This window comes from Manis javanica, chromosome 5 (assembly GCF_040802235.1).
Source record: "Manis javanica isolate MJ-LG chromosome 5, MJ_LKY, whole genome shotgun sequence".
Lineage (NCBI taxonomy): Eukaryota > Metazoa > Chordata > Mammalia > Pholidota > Manidae > Manis > Manis javanica.
The window spans coordinates 134,057,067-134,078,518 of record NC_133160.1 but is presented as its reverse complement, the minus strand read 5'-3'; the positions used below and the strand labels follow the sequence as shown (position 1 = coordinate 134,078,518).

General features: G+C 34.1%; 1 protein-coding gene and 1 pseudogene across 8 annotated transcripts in view; one reads left to right on the top strand and one right to left on the bottom strand.

Annotated features, from left to right (window-relative positions):
* FRYL (FRY like transcription coactivator) overlaps nt 1–21,452 on the bottom strand; it is a 295,909-nt gene that overhangs the window by 116,176 nt on the left and 158,281 nt on the right. For all 8 annotated transcript variants that reach the window (XM_073237639.1, XM_073237642.1, XM_073237641.1 and 5 more), the window contains 7 exons: nt 20,107–20,160; nt 14,204–14,343; nt 13,185–13,281; nt 4,501–4,580; nt 4,041–4,121; nt 1,241–1,409; nt 861–953 (listed from right to left, as the gene is read on the bottom strand). In XM_073237639.1, the coding sequence (XP_073093740.1) occupies nt 861–953; nt 1,241–1,409; nt 4,041–4,121; nt 4,501–4,580; nt 13,185–13,281; nt 14,204–14,343; nt 20,107–20,160 (714 nt within the window). The remainder of the gene's footprint in view (nt 1–860; nt 954–1,240; nt 1,410–4,040; nt 4,122–4,500; nt 4,581–13,184; nt 13,282–14,203; nt 14,344–20,106; nt 20,161–21,452) is intronic.
* On the top strand, nt 15,719–20,098 carry LOC140849627 (acidic leucine-rich nuclear phosphoprotein 32 family member E pseudogene; annotated as a pseudogene).

Here is a 21,452-nt window from a genome sequence, read left to right as displayed (position 1 = left end):
AGATATATACATTAACTTCATTGTGGTGATGGTTTCATAGGCATATACATATGTCAAATGTGTAGTTCATTGCATGTCAATTTTACCTTGTCTGTTTAAAAGTGAAATAGTAATATACATACAAAAAGAATATCACTTATAAAATAAAGCATATTAATACTGAAAGTGTGTAGCATATCACATACATACAGAAAAACTGAGTGAGAGAAAACAAAAGGAGACAAGAAACCCTAACATCTAAATATTATAAAATCCCTTAATCCCATTTGTAGCCTGCTATTACTAGTAACTACAAAATTATTTTTTTAGTAACACACATTTATACCAAGAAAAGCACCTATAAATCTGCTTCCCTTGAAGTTTTTGCAATTATATTTATAGCAGTCATATTTTCTAAATAATTTAGGATACATGTTTTGATAATGTATGATGAATGTGATGGCAACTTCAGGCTTTTTAAAAGCAAGATGGTCCTGTAAATTCTAGGATCTATGTCAGTACTTTTGAATTCTTCAGAAGCTATTAAAATGGCTGCCGTGTTGTAAGGAGCAAAATGCCAGGAGTAAATTTAAGCAGTGTGTTATACTAAACTACTGGAGGCAACCATTACTGCTAGTTTGCAAATACTTTGCCCTCCTTATATTACAGCCTCTGTATCTTAAGGGCCTGGGGTTTTAATTTAGAAACTGATGGATGCTCTTCTTCTTTTTGCCTAATAACTATTCTCTCCATACTCATTACAGTCAACGTTTCTGCTCAATTATCTATGACATTACCAGAAAGGAAGAGTATTTCATGTGGCAACTTCTTCAGTGAAAAGGTACTTTCAAAATATAATATAAAAATAAAAACATACTTACAGCAGCTACAGGGATAAGAATCTCCACAAATAAACCAGCAAGTGCATGCTTTACATCTTTATCTTTTACTTCTAGGAAATACTGAGCACATTCCTTGAGAGGGGGAAAAGGTATATTCAGTTAACAAAAAAGATAAAAAATTTTTGAATATCATAATCATTTTGTAAACCCTGCAAGTTTACCAAAAGCTGAGGCCAAAACATGCTCAAATTAAAAAAGAAAGTTAATTCACACCTGTGACCATTTAACAGTTGGAATAAGGAACTATGGTACTGATGTCACTGATTTACATGTATTTTATTTCTTTTACAACGTTGTGAAAAGCAAGAACAAGCACTGGCAGGCTAATTCTAATCACTGCAACAGAGAAGGTATATCACCTGCATGAACTGAAATGATGCTTCGAAATCCTCTACAGGATACATTTTCACTCGGAAAAATTTCATTCCCATTATTAAACTGATGATGCTTTGGACCACATGTGGACTTTGCTCCTTTTGTCGCAGTTCTTTTAATTCCGTCACAAACTTCTTCCTCACAGCCTGAAATCTTTAATACACATGGACACATCATTTGATCTGAATTAAAAACACTAATTTCCCATATGGTATTAAAAGATGAAATCAAAAGATGTTTTAACTAAATATCATCCCCCTTCTCTCTGCCCTCATCAAAATTATCAGAAGAGCACACAGAGGCACACAAAGTTATTTGTTATTCTAACAGTGTTGTTTGCTTATTTTAAAATCAGAAATTCCTTAAAGAGAGATAACAGAATTTCTTTATTCCTATGTCAATACATCACCATTACCATTAATAACAATAAAAGTAAGATCAAATAATCCATCCACAAAAAGTCTCCATGTAAATTATATCTCCAATTATTAAAACTCCTTTATATGCAATCTATAATTGGAATTATATGGAGAACAGACTGGAGACTATAGATTTGATCAAAGAGAAAAACCAATCGTTTGGAGGGTATTAATGATCACTTAACATTAGTATCTCCTTACACAGTAGAAAAACTGATGAGGAGAAGGAAGAGGACACTGGTCTCAATGACAATAAGCTAAAGAATCAAAATGCTTCTGGAATATGAGCACCAAAGGCACAGAAATTCTCAATCACAATATAAGTTGGTCACAGGGTACAGCAGGGAGAATATAGCCAATGATTCTGTAACATCTTCCTATGTTGACAGATAGTAACCACACTAGTGGGGATGAGGATTTAATAATATGGGTAACTGTTGAATCACCGTGTTGCACACCTGAAACCAATATAAGATTGTAAATCAACTATACTTCAATTTAAAAAAAAGACATATGAGCATCATCTTGGATTCAAAATGACCATAACTGTTAAGGCCACTAAGTTTTCTTCTGCTTATACTGCAAAAACAATCTAATAGTTTATTAACCAATAATACTTAATTTCTACCTCTGTATATATAAGGAAACAAAGATTTTACTGTTAATGTTACATGAGGAAACTGGCTCTAAAAGTTAAAATGACAAATGAAGAATACTTTCCAATGGTCACTCACAACTGCAGGGAAAAAGAAAATTACATATTAATGAAATATGGATACAAGTATAACTTATCTATTTCTATTTGAGTCTTAAGAGAATAATACCATTTTCCATGAAAGTATTGTTTTGCATTTTATTCAGAAAATATAAAGTGGTAAGAATTTTTCCATTGTGATATTAGAATTCAAGGGTTTTTTCTTTTGTTAAATTTCTCATAATAATTATTAGTCATTACAATCAAAGGAAATGCATAGACAAAATTCTACTGCATCCCCAGCCTTCTCTATCTCCCCTCCCCTTCCTCTACTCTACCTCACCATCTGCCCCATCAAATGCATGTGCTCTGAGCCTAACCTAATGTAGATCCATCCATGTTTCCTTCTGTGCTCACTATATGTATGGGTGGAAAACACCTCAGTATTGCTCAGTGGCATTTCCTTTATAACTAGACGAATGAGGGTGAGCATAACCTTTAAATTTACTGGTCATTTGGATTTACTGTTCTTACCATCCTAGAATTAACTTAGCGGTTATGTAGTATTCCCTTGGATCTAACTTGCTAATATATAATTTAGAATTTCTAATCTATATATTCCTGATAGAAATTCATTTTTGATAAAAATTAAAATATCATGACTTACTAAGCCACAAAAAGAGATATATCATTGCTTGTGTCTTATGTTTAAGTGCCTGTATTCCTGAGATAGGGTTTCATTATTGGTTAAATATAACGAAATATTAAGATATTATTGTCTACTCTATGTTCAAATCATTTAAAATACAGTATGTTCTAAGTTCTATAGCATTAATTATACAGGGTCCATAGTGTATTACAAAGGATAAAAAATATACTAAATAAAATACATTATTTAACATTAAAAGCTAAATGCTAAAACATTAACAGTAACAAGCTTGCCTTCTTAGAATTTAGAAAGGTTTTTATAAGATGATTTCAGGTCCAAACACTCTTTAAATAGATTCCAAGAAAATCTGAACTGATATGTTTACCTTAAAAATTTCCCAGTCACAACAAATGAAATTTAAAATCTTTAGTCTTTAGAGCAACCACAAGACACTAAGGACAAACATTTTTTGACTGTTTACTATAAGTATGTTTCACTACCCCTAATAATGAATAATATCTTTATGGAGTAACCTACGATCTTCTGCCTTTCCCTTCTTGTATCTCTTACACCTACTCAAAACTGTGTAGTATTAAAACAAATGAGATGATTAGAAAGAAGACACTACATTGCTCTCTCAGAAATAAAAGCACTCAATAACTGTAAAGTATTAAAATTATTAGCTTTAAGAGTTCTGAAAGAAGTATTTTTAAAAATACCTCTTAGACTAGGAAATAAGGGAATAGTTACAAATAGGGAATAAAGGAATGTCCTGACTATTCTTGGCTATTTCTGACTTCCTCAATTCAGACATTTATGGAACACCTCCAATAAATGAGAACAAATTGTGAAATTAAGGTGTTACTTAAAAACCATCTAAGAAACAGAGCAGCTAATAAAAGAGCAGACTTCACAATAACTGAAAAAAAATGAACCTGAAATTATTCATGTCTATTACATTAATTAGTAATAAGGATTCTAAAATCCACAGCAAATCAAAATCTGTGATTTATAAAACTTACTTTGACTGGGCAAGAACTCCTATTACTTCTGCATATAAATCTGCAATAATATGCACATTCCCAGTGTTGGTTCCTGAATATCTAAAATTACAAGAGAACAAATGTAGTATTTCATTAAATTTTTCTACAAACTTTTTCTTAATAAATCTTAAAATTCCTTATCAGCGTTATATAATTTTCTCTGAAGATTCATTTATAGGATAAAAACCATATGAATTTTCTTCTTTGTCTAGATTTCAATTTCCCATGAAATTTAACCTTCTGATTCTTATAAATCCAAGTTTTAAGAATTATCTTTATGAAATCTCCCCTATTAGCTTTTTGTGTAGATTCAACAAAATAGGAAGATAATTGCTTTGAACTCTAAAAACACATGATCAATGAGAGGTCAAATTATATTTGAACAGTCTAAACTTGAACTTCAGAGAAAAGCATGATCCCAAATTTTAATTTTCCTTACCCTTCCTTATGTTTAAAGTGCTTAAAAGCTAAGTTTAGAACTTCATGAACTAAGGGATCAGGCACAGGATGAACAGGAATCTAGAATAGAAAAAAAAAATTACCAAGAAAGTGAGGCCATAATTTTTTTTATTTAGTATTCTCAACATTTCACCTAATTAAATCAACAATTTTAATTCCCATTATATGATTTATTATTAATGTGAATATTACTTTTTTCTAAGAGTGCTATTTTCTCTAAGAATTTAATTACTCATCTAATTTAGCAAACTCTATTTAAGAATTTTAGCTTCATATTGAGCTATGGACTATATAGGACAGGAAACGTGCCTTTATTGTAGTTGTTATTGTAATTGTTACTGCTAGGAAGTAGAAAAGACACTCATGTTTGCCTCTCTGCATCGCTTATCAGAAAGCAATCTTTGACTGAGCCAGCCCCACATTCCAGATAGTCTGATTTTTTAAATCATGAACAGTAGTCAAAAGGCATACCAACTTTTCCAACTATAAAACTATTAATGGCCTTATTAGTATTAGAAATTTGTCACTTAAATATCTTTGTTTTCTTGAGGTCTTTCAAAATTAAATTCTAGTATATAAAATAGGTAAAACAGATAAAAATATTTAAACCAGAAATCCCTATCACTGACCCCATATATAATCACTATAAACAATGTGGTGTATATCTTTCCAGACTTTTCCCTACACACATGCACCCCCTATTTTTACTCAACAGAATGATGCATCTATGTCAGTACTTAGAGCTCCTCCTTATATTTTTAACAGCCATACAATACACAGTATATATATATATATAAAATTAGGTCCCTGTTAATGAACATTTCAATCCAGATTTTCAATATTCAATATTTAAAATGTTATACAATAAATATCCTCTACATTTAAGATTATATACTTACACAGTTACACAAGGTAGAGCCCAAAAGCATGAACTGATAGGTCAAAGATAATGCAAGTCGTGACTGATATATATTCTAGTTCTATATGTGTGTGGGTCTGTTTTTGAACTCTGTCAATTTGTGTACACCTGTACTAAAATTGTGCTGTCTTAATTACTGCAGCTTACTATAAGTTCTGATATCTGGTACTGTAAGTCCTGTCCCTCTCCCCTGCCCCACCCCTTATTTTTCTACAGAGCTGGCTTGGCTATTCTTGGCCCATTGTTCTTCTATATTCAATTCAAAGTCATCTTTCCAAGTTCCACAAAAACTGGTAGGATTTTTACTGGAGTTGCAATGAGTCTATAGAGCAATTTGGAGATAACTATTCTTACGTATTTACATAGAATATCCTTCCACTTCTTTAAAGGCTTTCAGCAGAGTTTCATAGTTTTCTGTTTTTGTACTTTGTTATACTATTCCCAAGACAATAAACATATGAAGAGATGCTTGATTTCATTAGTAATAAGGAGAATGAAAATACACAGGGTATCATTTTATACCTATGCAATGGGAAAAAAATTAAGTCTGACCATACAGAGACAATGTTAAGTGAATAAGGTTTTACATACACTGCCGGTGTAGGTTTAAATCAATTTTTTACATATCCTGCAATCTCATGAAGGGGATCAAAGTATGCCACCACAAAATCTGGCACTTTGGCACAGGAATGTCTTGAGCCAAAGGCAAATGAGAAACAGCAGATGCAGGGAAAACCCTTTACCCTTTCCCTTTTTTGCCTAAAAGCAGTCTCCCTTCCCTTTTCCTGTACCATGAAGAGAAGAACAACCATAATCACCAGAACAGAAAGTCGGAACTAAAATGGGTCTGTACAAACAAACCTTACTAAACAGCCCTGTCTTCCATCAGTTTACTGGATACATTTACCTTCCCCCAATTTACCACCCCTACAAGGCCAAGCCTTTTTCCTTTATCTTGTCACTTCCTCACAAAGTACTGCTCTTTGTTAAAATAAAGTTCTTGGTCCAACCCTTCTTTGGGCCTTCACTTCGTTTCTATGAAGGCCTCCATATAATCTCTTCTCTTGTTAACTGGACATTTGTCAGTTTAATTTTCCAGGGACCCGGACACTGAACCTAGGAGGGTAGAGCACCATACACTAGCAATTACACACCCAAGAAAAACATCAGTCATAGCTACGCGCTTCACGGCTTAATCCTAATGACACAGTGTTGAGTGCAAAAATAATAAGCCCCAGAGGACTTTAGAAAGTTCAAAAACAAAAAAAACAACACATTACTCAAACAAAATGCAAACATTTTTTAAAGTTAAAGGAATGATTAACATAAAAATCAGTATAATAATAAGAGAGTAGCCAAGGAATGAACTAGAATTGGCATAATTAGGCTTAAATAATAGGCGAAAGTGGACTCACAGGTGACTACTATATTGTAAACAAACACATAACAAAGGCAGACATGCAGACATCACTGACAGCAATGTATCTTGAACCAGGATCATGATTTATCCAATTCTATGGCTCTGCAGTCTAATTAAAACAAAATAGCATACACAGGAATTCTGTATTTCCTTGAAATGTTTAACAATACAGGTTATAGAACACCTCATCAATAGGACAAAACTGTAATAGAGATATTAAAATATAACCAAGAAAGCCACAAACTAGACTGGGGAAAAAAACAGAATTGTGATTACTTAAGAGATGGCTGGAATGCTTCCTAAGGGTTTGATAAAGGAGAGATTTTTGTTAAAAATGAAGGTAATTTATTTCCTACAAAGGAAAATCAGGAGTCTCAGGAGGGGGTTGAATTTAGTTCTGAAAAATAATCAGGAACTAATTCAAAATGAGTAAACAGGAGAGAGGCATTAGACAGAGTAACCATAATTAAACTGTAATGAGGGACAATAAACCAAGAAAGCCAATAAATAACTAGATTTCTTTAAGTCAATGAGAAGATGACTAATTCACCTAACACTGAGGAGAACACTGGCACTGCTTTTAAGACACGGTCCCCAGCAGAAGGAAGCACGGAGGCCGACCTGGCTCTAAGAGGTGCCTGGTGAGACCTCAGGACTGATGGCTACAGCCTCACCTTGATGAAGTGGCTTGATATTTATGGTTAACCAGAGGAGGATGCGAGAGAATTAGTCTCAGATTTCCTAGAAATGGGGACTGTCCTAAAGGTCTATATCTGGAATCCAATAAATCCACAAGGAAATGGACCTTGAGAAAGAGTCCTATACCATCCTAGCACAGAAGCAAATAGATGTTAAGTAAGGAAGCAGCTGCAACCCAAACTCTACCTTTCTAGCTCTCAGTGAGCCTCTTAAAAGTAACCTGATGAAAGGGAAGAATTGAAGTTTGTTCAATTTGCAGAAGCTGAGATTTTAAAATCCCTTGTTAATAGTAAGACAGAGTTTATTCTACAAAGTAAAGGTCAAGAATTGACTATAGAAGAATAATCTTAACCTCTGTCTCACATCAGTAAACTAAATTTTCTCTAGCAATCAGGGATACTTAACTAGGAATTTTATGATTGACTGCTTAATTACAAAAAGCTTTTCAATCTTTTATAGGCAAACACATTCCATCACTACAAAAGTGTAGCAATCACATCTTACTGAAGTAGGAATTTTCAGAACATTGACTCATCAATTAAGTAGAAACACAGTAATCTTTTACCTGGTAATCTGAATACCTCTTTTCAGGACCACATTGTTCATCTCACATTAAGAAGAAACTAACACCAGTATCCCCAAAGTGCTCCCTTATACACATGCCAAGCTGTTTATTATAGGTAAACTATATAATAAATAAATATGATAAATAAAAACATTTCCTTGATTATAATGACAGAAGTGTAGAAAGACCATGGATTTTGGATTAGTCTAATCAAAAAAGCTTCTCCTTTTGCTAGTTTTGTAACCTTGAGGAAGTCTCTACATCCCCACCTGTAAAATGTAGGTAACATATTAGAACTTATAGTTACTAGCCCTGGGACAATGCAAAACCGGGTGTATTACAACAAGAGACTCACTCTTCTTCTCTCATCTTTTCAACCTTTTCCTAAAAGGGACCAGGCCCAAATTCTTACCACCTGCAAATGCAGGGCAAATGAAGGGACTAGAACAGGATGGAGATACTGAGGCCAAGTCCTAGTGGGGAAAAAAACAGCAGGAAAGCAGAGCCCACTAGGGAAGCAGGGAGGCAGATGTGCTCTCCTAGTCTGGCTGCCTGTGAAATAGGCCCAAGGCAACAAAAGGATTTCTGGAACCACAGCTGTTGTCCTACACATCCCACTTGGTAATTACCCATTGGTAATTAAAACAGAGCAGACATCTATCACGAGGTGATACCAAACTTTAGTCAGGAATGGGTTATATATAGACCAAGCGGCCTGACCCCCAGAACTTAGCCCAGAGATCATGATGCTAATCACGCAGGCTGTCTCCAGACACTTCAGTAACTTTGGCAGTAATGCAACACTGCATTTAACGTGATTTAATCTTTTTGTACCCCACTTACTGTGCTGTGTTGTGGTTTTACCATACTGAGTTTCTCACAGGGATGGTTAATGTGCTCTAAGCCAGAGATACAAAGACAAGTTAACATAACCCTAGAATTTCTCTTAGTTATGCCTAACTCTAACAATGACAGAAAGGGACACTGCTTAGTCACAACTGTGCACTCCCTGTCCCTACCCTCTATCCTTCTATTGCCCCAATAGCACTTTTAAGTGTCTGTGTGCCAGCCATTAGACATTTTTGTAAACATTATTTTTAACACTTAGACTTACAAGGTAGATATTTGTCCCCTATTTTACAATAGGGAACTGAAGTCCAGAAGTTAGAGTGGACTTTCTGATATAAGAAAATGCACTTAGTAAATGAAACAAATGAGCAAAGTAAACTTTCAGTTTTATCATATTATAGCCAGAAAAGTGACAGAGAAACAGAAGTGAAAGAAGAAATACATGTTTACAGTTTTTAGAAGGAAAAAAAGCACATTTTCAGAATGTTAAAGAACATTACCAGAACACACAGACATCCCTATTCCTCCCCTTACTTTCAGTAGTTAGAAAACAAACAAAACACTCCCAAACTGAATTTCAAAAACGGAGGAGAAAGGGTCCCATTTTAGCTAATAGAGAAGAAGTTCTGCTTTCATGGAGTAATATTTGTATCTTTGTTATCAAGAATTTTTCAGATCTTGTCATTTGTGTGATTTTAAAAGCAGCTCTGATCTGACTTGCACATTCAAGAAACTTCAAAGAATACACAAGCTTTATTCCAAGTCTATTCCTACCACCACTTCTCAAAATGTAATATTCTCATCACATCATGAAAGTAAAAACAACAAATCCAGGTTAAAATAGGGATACTGGGGAGCCAGTAAGGCTTCTTCATTACTTATATTATGACCCCTCAACAGCAAAGGAAGTGAGTAATGGACATTTTAGCAAAATCACAAATAATCCCACAACCTTCAAAGTCACTCAACATCTAAAATGCTTATGTTAAAGCTAAAAATACTACGGATCTACTCCACCTTTGGTACTTTCACAATAGCAGTGATAAAACTAAGCCAAAAGCTTGAAATGGTTCACAGACCTTGTCTTCCAATCTTGCTTGTTTCAAAAAAATTAATATATGACTAAAAAGCAAATTACTTGAAACTTTCCAACATGCTGTTTAAACATGCTTTTTATCATGTTTAAAGCCTTTTCTTTGGTATTAACAATGCAAAAATTTATACTTGACCATAACCCCAAAATTATTCTTCTGACTCTCTTGAAAAAATAAAATCAGTCTTCTATCATCTTGAATTAATTTTGTTCCCATGGTGAATTACACTAATTTCATCACATTTATACTAACTCAAATCTTTGTCTAACTTGTTATGATTAAAATGTTAACTTTTCCAAGATGTTGGTCATTTCATCACCTAATTTTGTGACACAGATTTTACCAATAAGAACGATTTTGTTTTTTTATTAAAGGGAGAAAACTTGGGGCAAAAAGTGAACTAGGCTCTATAATCATCAGCAAGTCACTACAATTAAGAACATTTCTTCAACTGCAAAATGCAAATAACAGGTAATATTTATTGGGCAGTTTCCAAGTCCGAGTCATTATCTTATTTTATTCTCATGATTCTATAAAAATGGTACTATTATCATCCTTTTACAGAGGAGGAAAGAGTTAATGGATAATAACCTGTCCAAGTTACAAAGCAAGTAAATGACACAATGGGGATGAAAACCCTTGCTGTGGCTATCTCCCAGAGCTTATTATAATGACCAGCTGCTACAAGAGGTTATAGAGTCTTTATGCATTATGAAGAGTTCTAAACATGTGTGATTATCACTGAAGACATGACAAACTATTCAAGAAACTATTTATAATATGTTAGGTCAAGGACTAACCCACAAGGAATATCTACTACTCCTTGAGACTGAACTAACTTCGTTTCAATACTTCAGTATTCCTGGAACCATACACCTCATCCAAGTAAAACTGAATCATGTTTTAATATATGTATATTATGTAGGATGAAAGCAAAAGTCCTATTAAATTCAAGATATATTACATTGATTACCCTCGGATCTATTAAACCCTACATCACTTTGACACATAAGAAAATTGGGTTAGTTTGTCATGATATTTCAGAAAGTTCTATTGATTTTTACTTCATTTTATGTAGTTTTATTAGTTTTGAAGAAGCTAAAAAGACTTTCCTTTCACTCAGAAAAAAGAAAATCTATACAGGATTTTAAATAAATAATGCGTATCTGTGTTCTTGGTGGTATATTTTATTCTTTGACAGGTACATTTGAATGAAGGTATGAAGATAATGATAAAAGAGAGAAAGGGTAAGTAGAAAGGGTACTGTAGGTTGGAACAATTTGGTGAAAGAACTCTTAACAAAGATTAGCTATCAGAGCCACTGTATTTCTCTTTTCCACACTTTGAGTCCATGTGAACCATGGGTCTTGGGAGGGTTTTGTGCAACAGACTCAAAATAAATGAGACTACTGAAAGAATGTTCTCACCTTTATAGATCTTGATGTTTTTTTCTACCACAAGAGTTATCTGGGTTATTTTTTAAAAGGAGGAGGAAGAGGATGAAAGCAGACTACAGGAAGGGGGAAGGACAGGGAAAGAGGAAGAGGAGAAAAAAACAACCTCCACGGAGTTGTCTGTGTTGAGGTTCTGACGCCAGTGCAGTCAAGGCAACTTTTCAGTGAGAAGAGAGACTGATTGCTAAGCAGAAGACTGCCATGGGAAACAGAGGAGAGAAAGCACATTGGAGCCCCATCAGGGAGGGCCCAGAATGTCAGGGCAGGGCATTTACAGTTTCTCCTCCTGGAAGAAGAAACTCTGTACCATTTACCTGGCAAAGAAAAGCAAATGCTAGTTATCAAACACTCAAATGACCTGCATTTTGCACAAAAAGGATGGCAGGAATAATTCACAATGAGCTCTAGTCAATGTCCATTTATGGTCTATGGTGTTGTTGGTCCTCAGCGCCTCCTACCCCTACTTTGGCCTTAGGGGCTTATGACCCTGGCTACACTGGAGGTCACAGAAAGTTAATGTGGCTTATTAGAACAATTCTGAGGGCATTTCCTTCCTACATCTTCTAAAAAACCTTTATGAAAGTTATAAAGTAATTACAGTGATTTTAGTCTTAACTCATTTATTTACATATTTTAAAATTACTTCTTTTGTAGATTTCAAATAGCTTGCAATGCTTTTTCATACATGTTGTAAAAATAAAGGCAAAGTATAAATGATAATATAACTCAGATTTTTTTTATATTGGCTATGTCAAAAAATAGACAATTTTTATAATTTACATTTGCTATTTATTGTCATATTATATATTCTATTCCATTTTATCTGACAAAAACAAAAAACTCCCTGTCCAAACATGTCATATGCAAAATGTGGGGTTTTTTTTTCTTTTATGTTGCCTAGCTTTTTCCAAAACACTACAATGTGCATGGCTAGAAATATAAGGACCATCTTTCAATGACATACAACTTTTTAAGGACTACAAACTATAAAAAATACCTTCAAAATTAGTACAGTATGTGAACTTGTACTGATTCTGAATAGTAAAAATATATATAATACCTGGCATTATATTATACATTTATAGCTTTACTGTCTATGCCATTCAGATTTTCAGCTCATGAGTGTAGTGCCTAGAACAGTGCCTCCAAAGTAGTCATTCTAGCATTCACTGAATGAATATACATAAATAATTTATTACCCTGAGGTATTTTCACTTGTCCAAAAACCATTTGTACTTGACAATTCAGTCTTACCCATGTCAAATCACCCCCATTTTCTCAACTCTAGTTGTACAAATTTTACATGTTGAAATGCAGGCTTGATACCTTAGGAAGTACACTTCTTTGAAGGTGGATTGAAGTAGGTGAATGACAGGCAGACTATATTTGTAACTAAAAGCCCTTATTTAACATAATTTCTATTCAGCTCAATTTTGCTAACAAGATTTCATTACTTAGATTGCACACAAAGATAAAAGGAATAGGGAGTGAATTACAGGACATGAAAGTCCCAGGCAACTCAAAGAAGGGCAATTAAATTATAGGAATTTAGTTAAGGAGGGTCAGAATCTTAGATATAATGCTCTAAATTAGGTAACTCAAACATGAAAGCAAAATAAGCAGAAAATAAGAAATTCAGACTTTGCAGAAACAAAAGAGCTTACCTGCTTTAGAACTTCAACTAAAACTAAACAAAAAATGAAATCTACTGCTAAGTCTCTCCTTTCAAGAAGATAATCTCTTTCACGTTGCTGTTCATCCCTGAAACAAGAACCCCAATTAGGATCGCATTAAGACTTCAAGTTTAAAAATAGCTATTGGTTAGCAGGTCATTTTATTTAGTGAGTTCCTAATATGTATGGTGTCCTACAGCAAATTGTTAGTACAAGTTTTTTTAATAACCCAATGTATGTATTACATGTTCTTGTGGTCTCTTTTTGTACATTTGGTATTTATACACACATTTTACTATTACACCTGTCAGACATTAAACCAACTCTATAGGAATTAGTAAGTGGAAGTAAAATTTTTGAAATTTCACTTAGAAAACCTAACATTGCTCCATATTTGATTAGTATTTTTTTTTAAATTAAAAACTGAAATAGAAGTAACACCTTTTCTGATGAAAATACAGTGCCAGGTAACTTCTTCACAAATCTAAGTTGAAAAATCACAAATGGCATCCAATTCTAAACCATGGACCTGAACACAAATAGTTGTTTTACATAAAGTCAAGGTCTACCTGGGAAATGTGAAGAAGGCAAAGATAAGTTCTAGGATTTATACACTGAGAAGGCACCCATTTTGGTAGTCTTTCTGTATTACCCAATTGCTTCCCATCAGAAATCTTGTGAATAGGCCCTTCTTTGAATATTTTCAGTTCCTCTATAACTATTAAATCTCTTCCCTCAACTACCCAAAATGGTATTCCTAAAATTCATTTTTGCATCACTAGTACCAGTGATAAGTCATGTAGAGCTGTGCCTAGCTTAACTGGTACCATTCTCTTGATTTAGAGCTTACATATGGACTATCCTTTCCCCTTACTACCACCTTCATAACCAAAGTTATCAATGTTTTCACTTAGGAACTGAAGAATAACAATTTTCAGTTAAAACACCATCAGTCCTTTCATTAGAAGTGTTTCAATTTCAGATAGAACAGTGGAAAATAAGCCACTTACCCCTTAGACTTTGTGCTAGATCGAGGCCTATACTCATAAGATTCATCTTCAGTTCCATTCTGGCGTCTGTACCAGTCAAACAAGGTGCGAAGTAAGGAAGGGAGACAGTGCTCTGCTACTGAGCTCATAGAGCTTATCAACTGAAAGTACAAGATATTACCAGAAGATAAAATGCATCGTCAAAGTATCATGCTCCCAACTCTACTAGCAACAATTTAGAAATGATTAACTTCTAAAATAAACATACTAACTCGAATGCAATAAATGTGTTTTAAAGTAAAAAAAAAAGCGAGGGGACTAGGGGTTTAATCCAGTAATAAAGTAAAGTGGGCTAAATTTCACTGCTATTAAACTTTACCCAAATCCATTCAGTTTAGCTCAGCGGTTTCCCACCTTTTTCCTGCCTCCAGATGATACAAGTGTAAACACAACCATGAGTAACATCCCTGATTACACACAGGGACACCTGTAGGAGACCCAGGGCACCAAGGAAACCACTACTTCCCTCCCCACTCCCTCAGTTCCTCTGTGCATAAGGGAACAAAAGGTTCTAAAATGTTGCCTAGAATAGATGAAGGAGACTACCGTATGTTGAAACTGTGGGGAAAACTCCAATGTACTTTGTACTGCTATGACACAGAACAGAGAATTATAATTACACTATTCATTTGTGATACCCATAAATAAACATACTGGAAATGTGTTGTAAATAATCTTTAAAGCTTGGGATATATAATGGCACAGCATAGGGATAATTGTACTGGGATGAACAACTGCAATCCAGCTGAGGCATCCCTGAAACTTCCTAAGTTCTAGGTCAGTACCATCTGCTTCATGAGTGAAGTCAACTTTCCTGTAGCGGTGTTAGGAGGTACCTAAGGTCAGTCTTCATCTTGAGGATCTCAAGAAAAAATAATAATCTCTCTTTCTAAGAACTTCTGTATCTGATTCAACCCACTGCTCATAAAACTATTATTTTAAAATAAGAATAAAGCCAAACATGCTTCATGCTTTCCCTTAAACTAAAAAACTGGGTTGCATTAATACTCAAAGCCTCATTCAGTTCCATGACTATAGGAAGTGTCAGTTAATGAAGGTAAGTTGATACTGCTAGGAATTAAACATTTGATTTCCTAATATTTTATGTTGTTCATGTAACTTCAAAACAAAATGTATTTCATCCAGGAAAGCAGAAAAGACTGAAATAGTTTATATGACTATGGGGCCTGTTTTTCTCTTTTTCATTATCTTGGCCTTCCTTTAATCATGCTTTTATTTATCAATTACCATAACTTAACAGGTAAATAGTTTCCAACGTAGGAAATTAAAGGAAAAACAAGATCCTGATTATATTTAAGTATTTTTTGAAGTTTATATTTTATTAACAATGAACAGTACTCAAAGGAAAATGCTGTAGTATCTAAAGGAATAAACACCCTCACTACTATAAATATGTATTAAGCAGTTATACTATATACATAAATTTTCTGTGAAAAAAAAAATCATACGGTGTGTGTGTGTGTGTGTGTGTGTGTGTACTCGCGCGCGCGCGCGCGTTAGTGCGCGCGAGTGTGTGGACAAGGTGGTGGGGGCAGCCGAGTTAGAGTCCCAACTCCTTCGACTCCATTTACTATTCTCCCCCCACCCAACCCCATCTATCTAGTGGTGGTGGGCGTTTATATTTGCGTTTTCATTCATTTGCAAATCTTTAATTTTTGTGGGGGAGGGTTGGTAGTGGGAAAGGGTAAGGGAGGAGAGCAGTAGAAGAGCAGGAGGAGGACATGGAGATGAAGAAGAGGATTAACCTGGAGTTAAGGAACAGAGCCCCAGAGGAGGTGACAGAGTTAGTCCTTGATAAATGCCTGTGTGTCAATGGGGAAACTGAAGGCCTGAATGATACTTTTAAAAAGCGAGAGTTTCTGAGTATGGCAAACGTGGAACTAAGTTCACTGACTAGGCTGCCCAGCTTAAATAAACTTCGAAAGTTGAAACTAAGTGACAATGTAATTTCTGGAGGCTTGGAAATCCTGGCAGAAAAATGTCCAAATCTTATCTACCTCAATCTGAGTGGAAACAAAATCAAAGATCTCAGTGCAGTAGAAGCTTTGCAAAATCTTAAAAATTTGAAAAGTCTTGACTTGTTAAACTGTGAGATCACAAACCTCGAAGATTAAAGAGAAAGTATTTTTGAACTGCTGCAGCAAATCACATACTTAGATGGATTTATCAGGAGGATAATGACGCACCAGACTCAGAAGAGGAGGATGATGAGGATGGAGATGAAGACGATGAAGATGAAGAGGAAGATGAAGCTGGTCTACCTGAAGGATATGAGGAAGAGGAGGAGGAGGAAGAGGAGGATGAAGATGAAGCAGGCTCAGAATTGGGAGAGGGAGAAGAGGAAGTGGGCCTCTCATACTTAATGAAAGAAGAAATTCAGGATGAAGAAGATGATGATGATGACTATGTTGAAGAAGGGGAAGAGGAGGAGGAAGAGGAAGAAGGTCTTCGAGGGCAAAAGAGAAAATGAGATGCTGAAGATGATGGAGAGGAGGAAGATTACTAGATCATTCTAAGATCAGATTCCCTAATGTTCTCAGGTGTGCAGTAGAGTGGTCACATCTTTGTTTTTTCATGTATGATAGCGATCCCTACAGAAGATAAAAGTGTAACTTTTTATAGGAAAAGTGTGATTTTACTATTTTTGCCTTATCATTCCAAATAAGATTTACTAGTCTATTAATGATCATTGTATGTAGAGAAAAAATTTCATTGACTCTCCCATTGTGAAATTCCCTAGCAATTTATTTAAAATCTTCATTTCCTAATTCAAGCTTAATGTGTTAATCATTTTTAGCCCATAATTAAAACACGATTGCTTTTACACAGGTGTAGTATGGTGAATTTTATTCATAAGTTTTAAAGTTATTTGTAAATTAACAAATCACAGTCAGCTGGAATATGAAATGAAAATAATCTCTTGGATAAAAACTTGTTAATTTTTTTAGAGGTGACCCAGAGATCTTTAGTTTGAAGGTAATGACTTTTTTTTTTGGCTGAGAGGATTTGGTTGCTTTTTGTTATATGAGTAACTTGGAGAAAGTAAGCAACGTAGCAAAGGTTCTATTCAGCAATGTAGTTCATGGCTTTTGTGGACCCTTCTGAAACCAACTAAGCCAGGCGACTAATAAGATTTTATTTTTGAAGGAAAAATTGCTTGTACTAAATTCAGAGACATGCAAGTGAACCCTTTCTTCTTCAAGCTGAAGATGCCAACAGTTGTTTGTTTTGTTTTTAAGTATATATCCTTCATTTTTCTCTCAGCAATTCCTTAGGTTCGCCTTCCTTTCTTGTTTTACTCCTTTCCCTCTATCTTAAACAAAAGTTGAGAAACTTATGGATATACCCAGGGAACTGTTTAGTCTTATACCTCAACCACCTTCTCAGACCTGTCTCAGTTTTAAACAAGCAAAGTGAAAGAAATTGAGTATTTTCTGAGATGAGAATATTATTATCAATACAATTTTATGCAACAGGTTCTGCTTACTGAAATTCATTCTTGGTTGACAAAATGTACAGACTATTAAGATGAAGAAAGAAAAGGAGCAGAGGAGGCTTTTGGAAGCAGCATTAGTGTTCTTCAAAAGTCAGAGTAGTAATTAATAATAATAATAATTAATAAGACATGCAAGTTAAGTTAGCTTCCCAAATGATTTAGTCATGGTTCTACAAAATATTTCTAATTTTTTTTGAGTAGAACCTTTAATTATTCTTCCTACAGTTCTTAAGCATCACAGATAGCATTTAATTGGAATATGCTGGGTAACTGGAAAAATATTTTAAACTAAACTAAATCAGTGTTAAAATTAAGATTTACTTTCAAGTGGATGTCCGTTAAAAATAGAAAAATAATTTGGGATAAGTGTGAGTGTGTATTTCCTTTTATGGTTACTAAATATAATGTGAGTAGATAAGTACATTTTCCTCTTTGTTGTGGAGGTTCCATGTTCAAGGCAATTGCTTTTTTTTAATCTTGGCTGTCTAATTTTTTCCCGTTTTGAAATTAGTTGAAGTTGTACTTCCATAGTGGCACACATTTAAATTACAGAGTATATATATTACTGCTTCTTTTTTAGTTTAAAATTTATGACTTAGGGTTTTAAAGTAAAAAGTATGAAGTTACATGTGGATAAGCTAAAAAAGTTGAAAAATTGACTGAAATAAAACTCTTTGGAAAACTTTAGTGGGGGAATTGGGATCTCCAAAAGACTAATATTTTACACCTTTTTAAAATTGAAATGCCCTGTTTTAGTCCCTAACAATTCTCATTACATAGTACGTGTAACAGTTTATGAAATACTTATTTTAAAAATTAAATCTATTGACTTTCTTATCAATCATCTTATTGAGCAATCAAAATTAGAGTTCTTTGGTTTGAAAACAACACTTAGAGCCTCCAAATTACTTCTTAAGACTTACTTAACTTTGTGGGTGGTGTTTCCATGCAAATAAGTTAAGGGTGGGGTTTATATTTTGTAGAAGTTTTTAGTCCTATTTTAATGTTGTTTGTATGGCAGTATGTAAATAGTGTGTTAAATTCTTGAAAAACTCCTTAAAAACTCAAGTTAATACTTTTGTGCATCTGTGTTTTGAATAAAGCCATGACAGTGTTAAAAACAAACAAAAAAATGCAGTACTCCTGATTATTCTTTTATTGTTTCTGACTGTTCTGTTTTTTTTCTGTGACTGGTGTAACTTAGAAGTTTTTGAAACTGAATTGCTTCAAATAAATTGAAGATTTGTTGTTAAAAAAAAATCATACTATGAGGCATGATCATGTATAGTTTTATTAATCATTTACATAAGAAAATGAAAATTTTCCTTAAAGTGTTAATAGGATTTCAAATTCTCATTACACATTCATTCATTCATTACTGATGCAGATTCAAAATGTGAGTGATATAACTTTAAAAGGATATGTTAGTAATGGATAAATAACAGTAATTGGTAATACCTTTTTTAGTAGCACCAAATTTGAAAAATAGTAAGGTGATCTTAGTATTACTTTAACAGAGGATAGGTCTTCCTATTTATGGTTTCCTCCTAGATCGGTGGCTGTTAAGTGCGCATCAGAATCACCTGGGGAGCTACTATAAACTATAGGTACCAGAGCACTGTTCCTGGTGATATATATTCAGCAGAAGTAGACTATACAGAAACACAGTATTTTTTTATGCCTCTAGTAAATAATTCTAACTAGTCATCTTTACCTAATCAAATAGACTTATATGAATATTAACTTCTGTTTTCTCAATACATAATTTTGAAAAAAGTAGCTCAGGAATACTAGCTGGCAATAGACAGCTAATCTGGGTCATTGGTTTGTGCAAAGAATCAACACATCATAATTCTTGAGCAAACATTAATTATGATAAAAGTATACTTGATCAAAAACTAAACTCAACAAGTGGAAAGCATGACCTTAACCCCAACAGGAAAAAATAAAATGTTAAAAGGTAAACTTTTATTATGTTGAAACTGTAGGAAATTAGTACACAAGGTAAGATTCAGGGATGTAATTGGAAACATTCTAGAAAAAATCTCAAAGGGCACAAAATTTCAAAAAAAAATTCAAAAAATTTCAAAGATTAAAATGATAAGTAAAATGTCTTAAATGCTATATTAACAGAAACCAATAAAGTTCACTTTATGAAGTTCACAGTTTATAGCTCATTTTGTTTTATTAAGAAACAAATTAGCAACTCCTGACTGACTCCAGTGTGTAAAGATATATAAGATCACTAACCAAAATAAATGAACTTTTTAATATTGGATATATTTGGACCAGACTGTTAGGACAATCATTTCCTTTCAGGAAAAAATAATCCCCCAAACTGGCATACCTGGTCAAACTGAAGATCTTCACCCCTCTGAAGAGATCTAGACAACGGCTTCTCCTACAATTTAAAAAAAAAAGTATAAATACAGAATATTAGAAGTCTTATATATGATAAACACTTTTGATTTGTGAGTTGGTTTTCTTTTTGTTTTCATTTGTAATCTGACTGTTTTAAAGATAGGTAGGTCTCCCCCTTGCCCAGGATCACACAACTAGGATTCAAGCCCTGGCAGGGTGGGTCCAGAGCCGGGGCTTCCTCCATGACACCCTCCAAGGAGAGTGGGTGTAGGTCCTACGACTGGAGTGGGGTGTGGGGGAAAGGCAGGAGAAGGCTGAGGTGGGGAGAGAGCAGGAGCCCACGGGAGGGAAAGAGAAGAGGCATCAGGATGGCTCCTAAGTGCCCAGTTTGTGTGTGGACGGATGGACGGAGGTGCCATTCTCTCAAAACAGGAGCACAATGGGAAGACAAAGTTCAGGTGGAAGGACATATTTTGTTCATGTTTAGTTTGAAGTCCCTGTGAGCCATAAAAGAGAAATGTTGGCTAATAGGAGATTAAAGAAACACAGAAGAACAGAACTAGCCTGGAGATAGAAATTTGGAAGTCATCACTGTCTAGAGAGTAAGTTCAAGAAACAAAGTCAGTTATCTAGGGAGACATCAGTAAGGAAAGGGCCTAGATCTGATTTTTGAGCAACTCTAACAGTTAATGTTAAAATAAATTTAATGTGATACCCTCCTAAAAACAGAAACCTTTTCAAAAATTATTCAATAAACTGATTACAATGTTCATATGGAGAAATAAACAGGAATAACGAATTTCACACAACTGGGAACTCACATAATTAGACATATTACTGTATCAGTAGAGAAAACATGGAAATAAGATACAAATACACATGGGAAAATAATAAGGGTAGAAATTCAATATTGGGGCAAAGATGGAAAATTTAATGTATGATATTGGGACAACTACTTGCCTTCAGGAAAACTTAAGTGGGATCATTACCTCAATGAATCCTAAATGTTTTAAAGATTTAAATATATAAAGTCAAATCATCAAAATCATAGAAGGAAAAAGAAGTCCTAGAAGAAGGTAGGTTTTTTTTAACAAACTCAGATCTTTCCAAAATAGAATACAAAAATGCAGAAGCAAAACAAAGATAATAAATCAGCCACATGTAAATAAAAAGAAAAGTATATGCATGGTTAAAAAAAAGTGACGAACGAAGGTCAAATAATAAAATAGGAAAAATATTTGCAATAAATACTATAGACAAAGGCCTAACTTTCTTAACACATAAAGAGTTTCTAAATATCTTTTTTGGGAAAATACAATAACTCAATAGAAA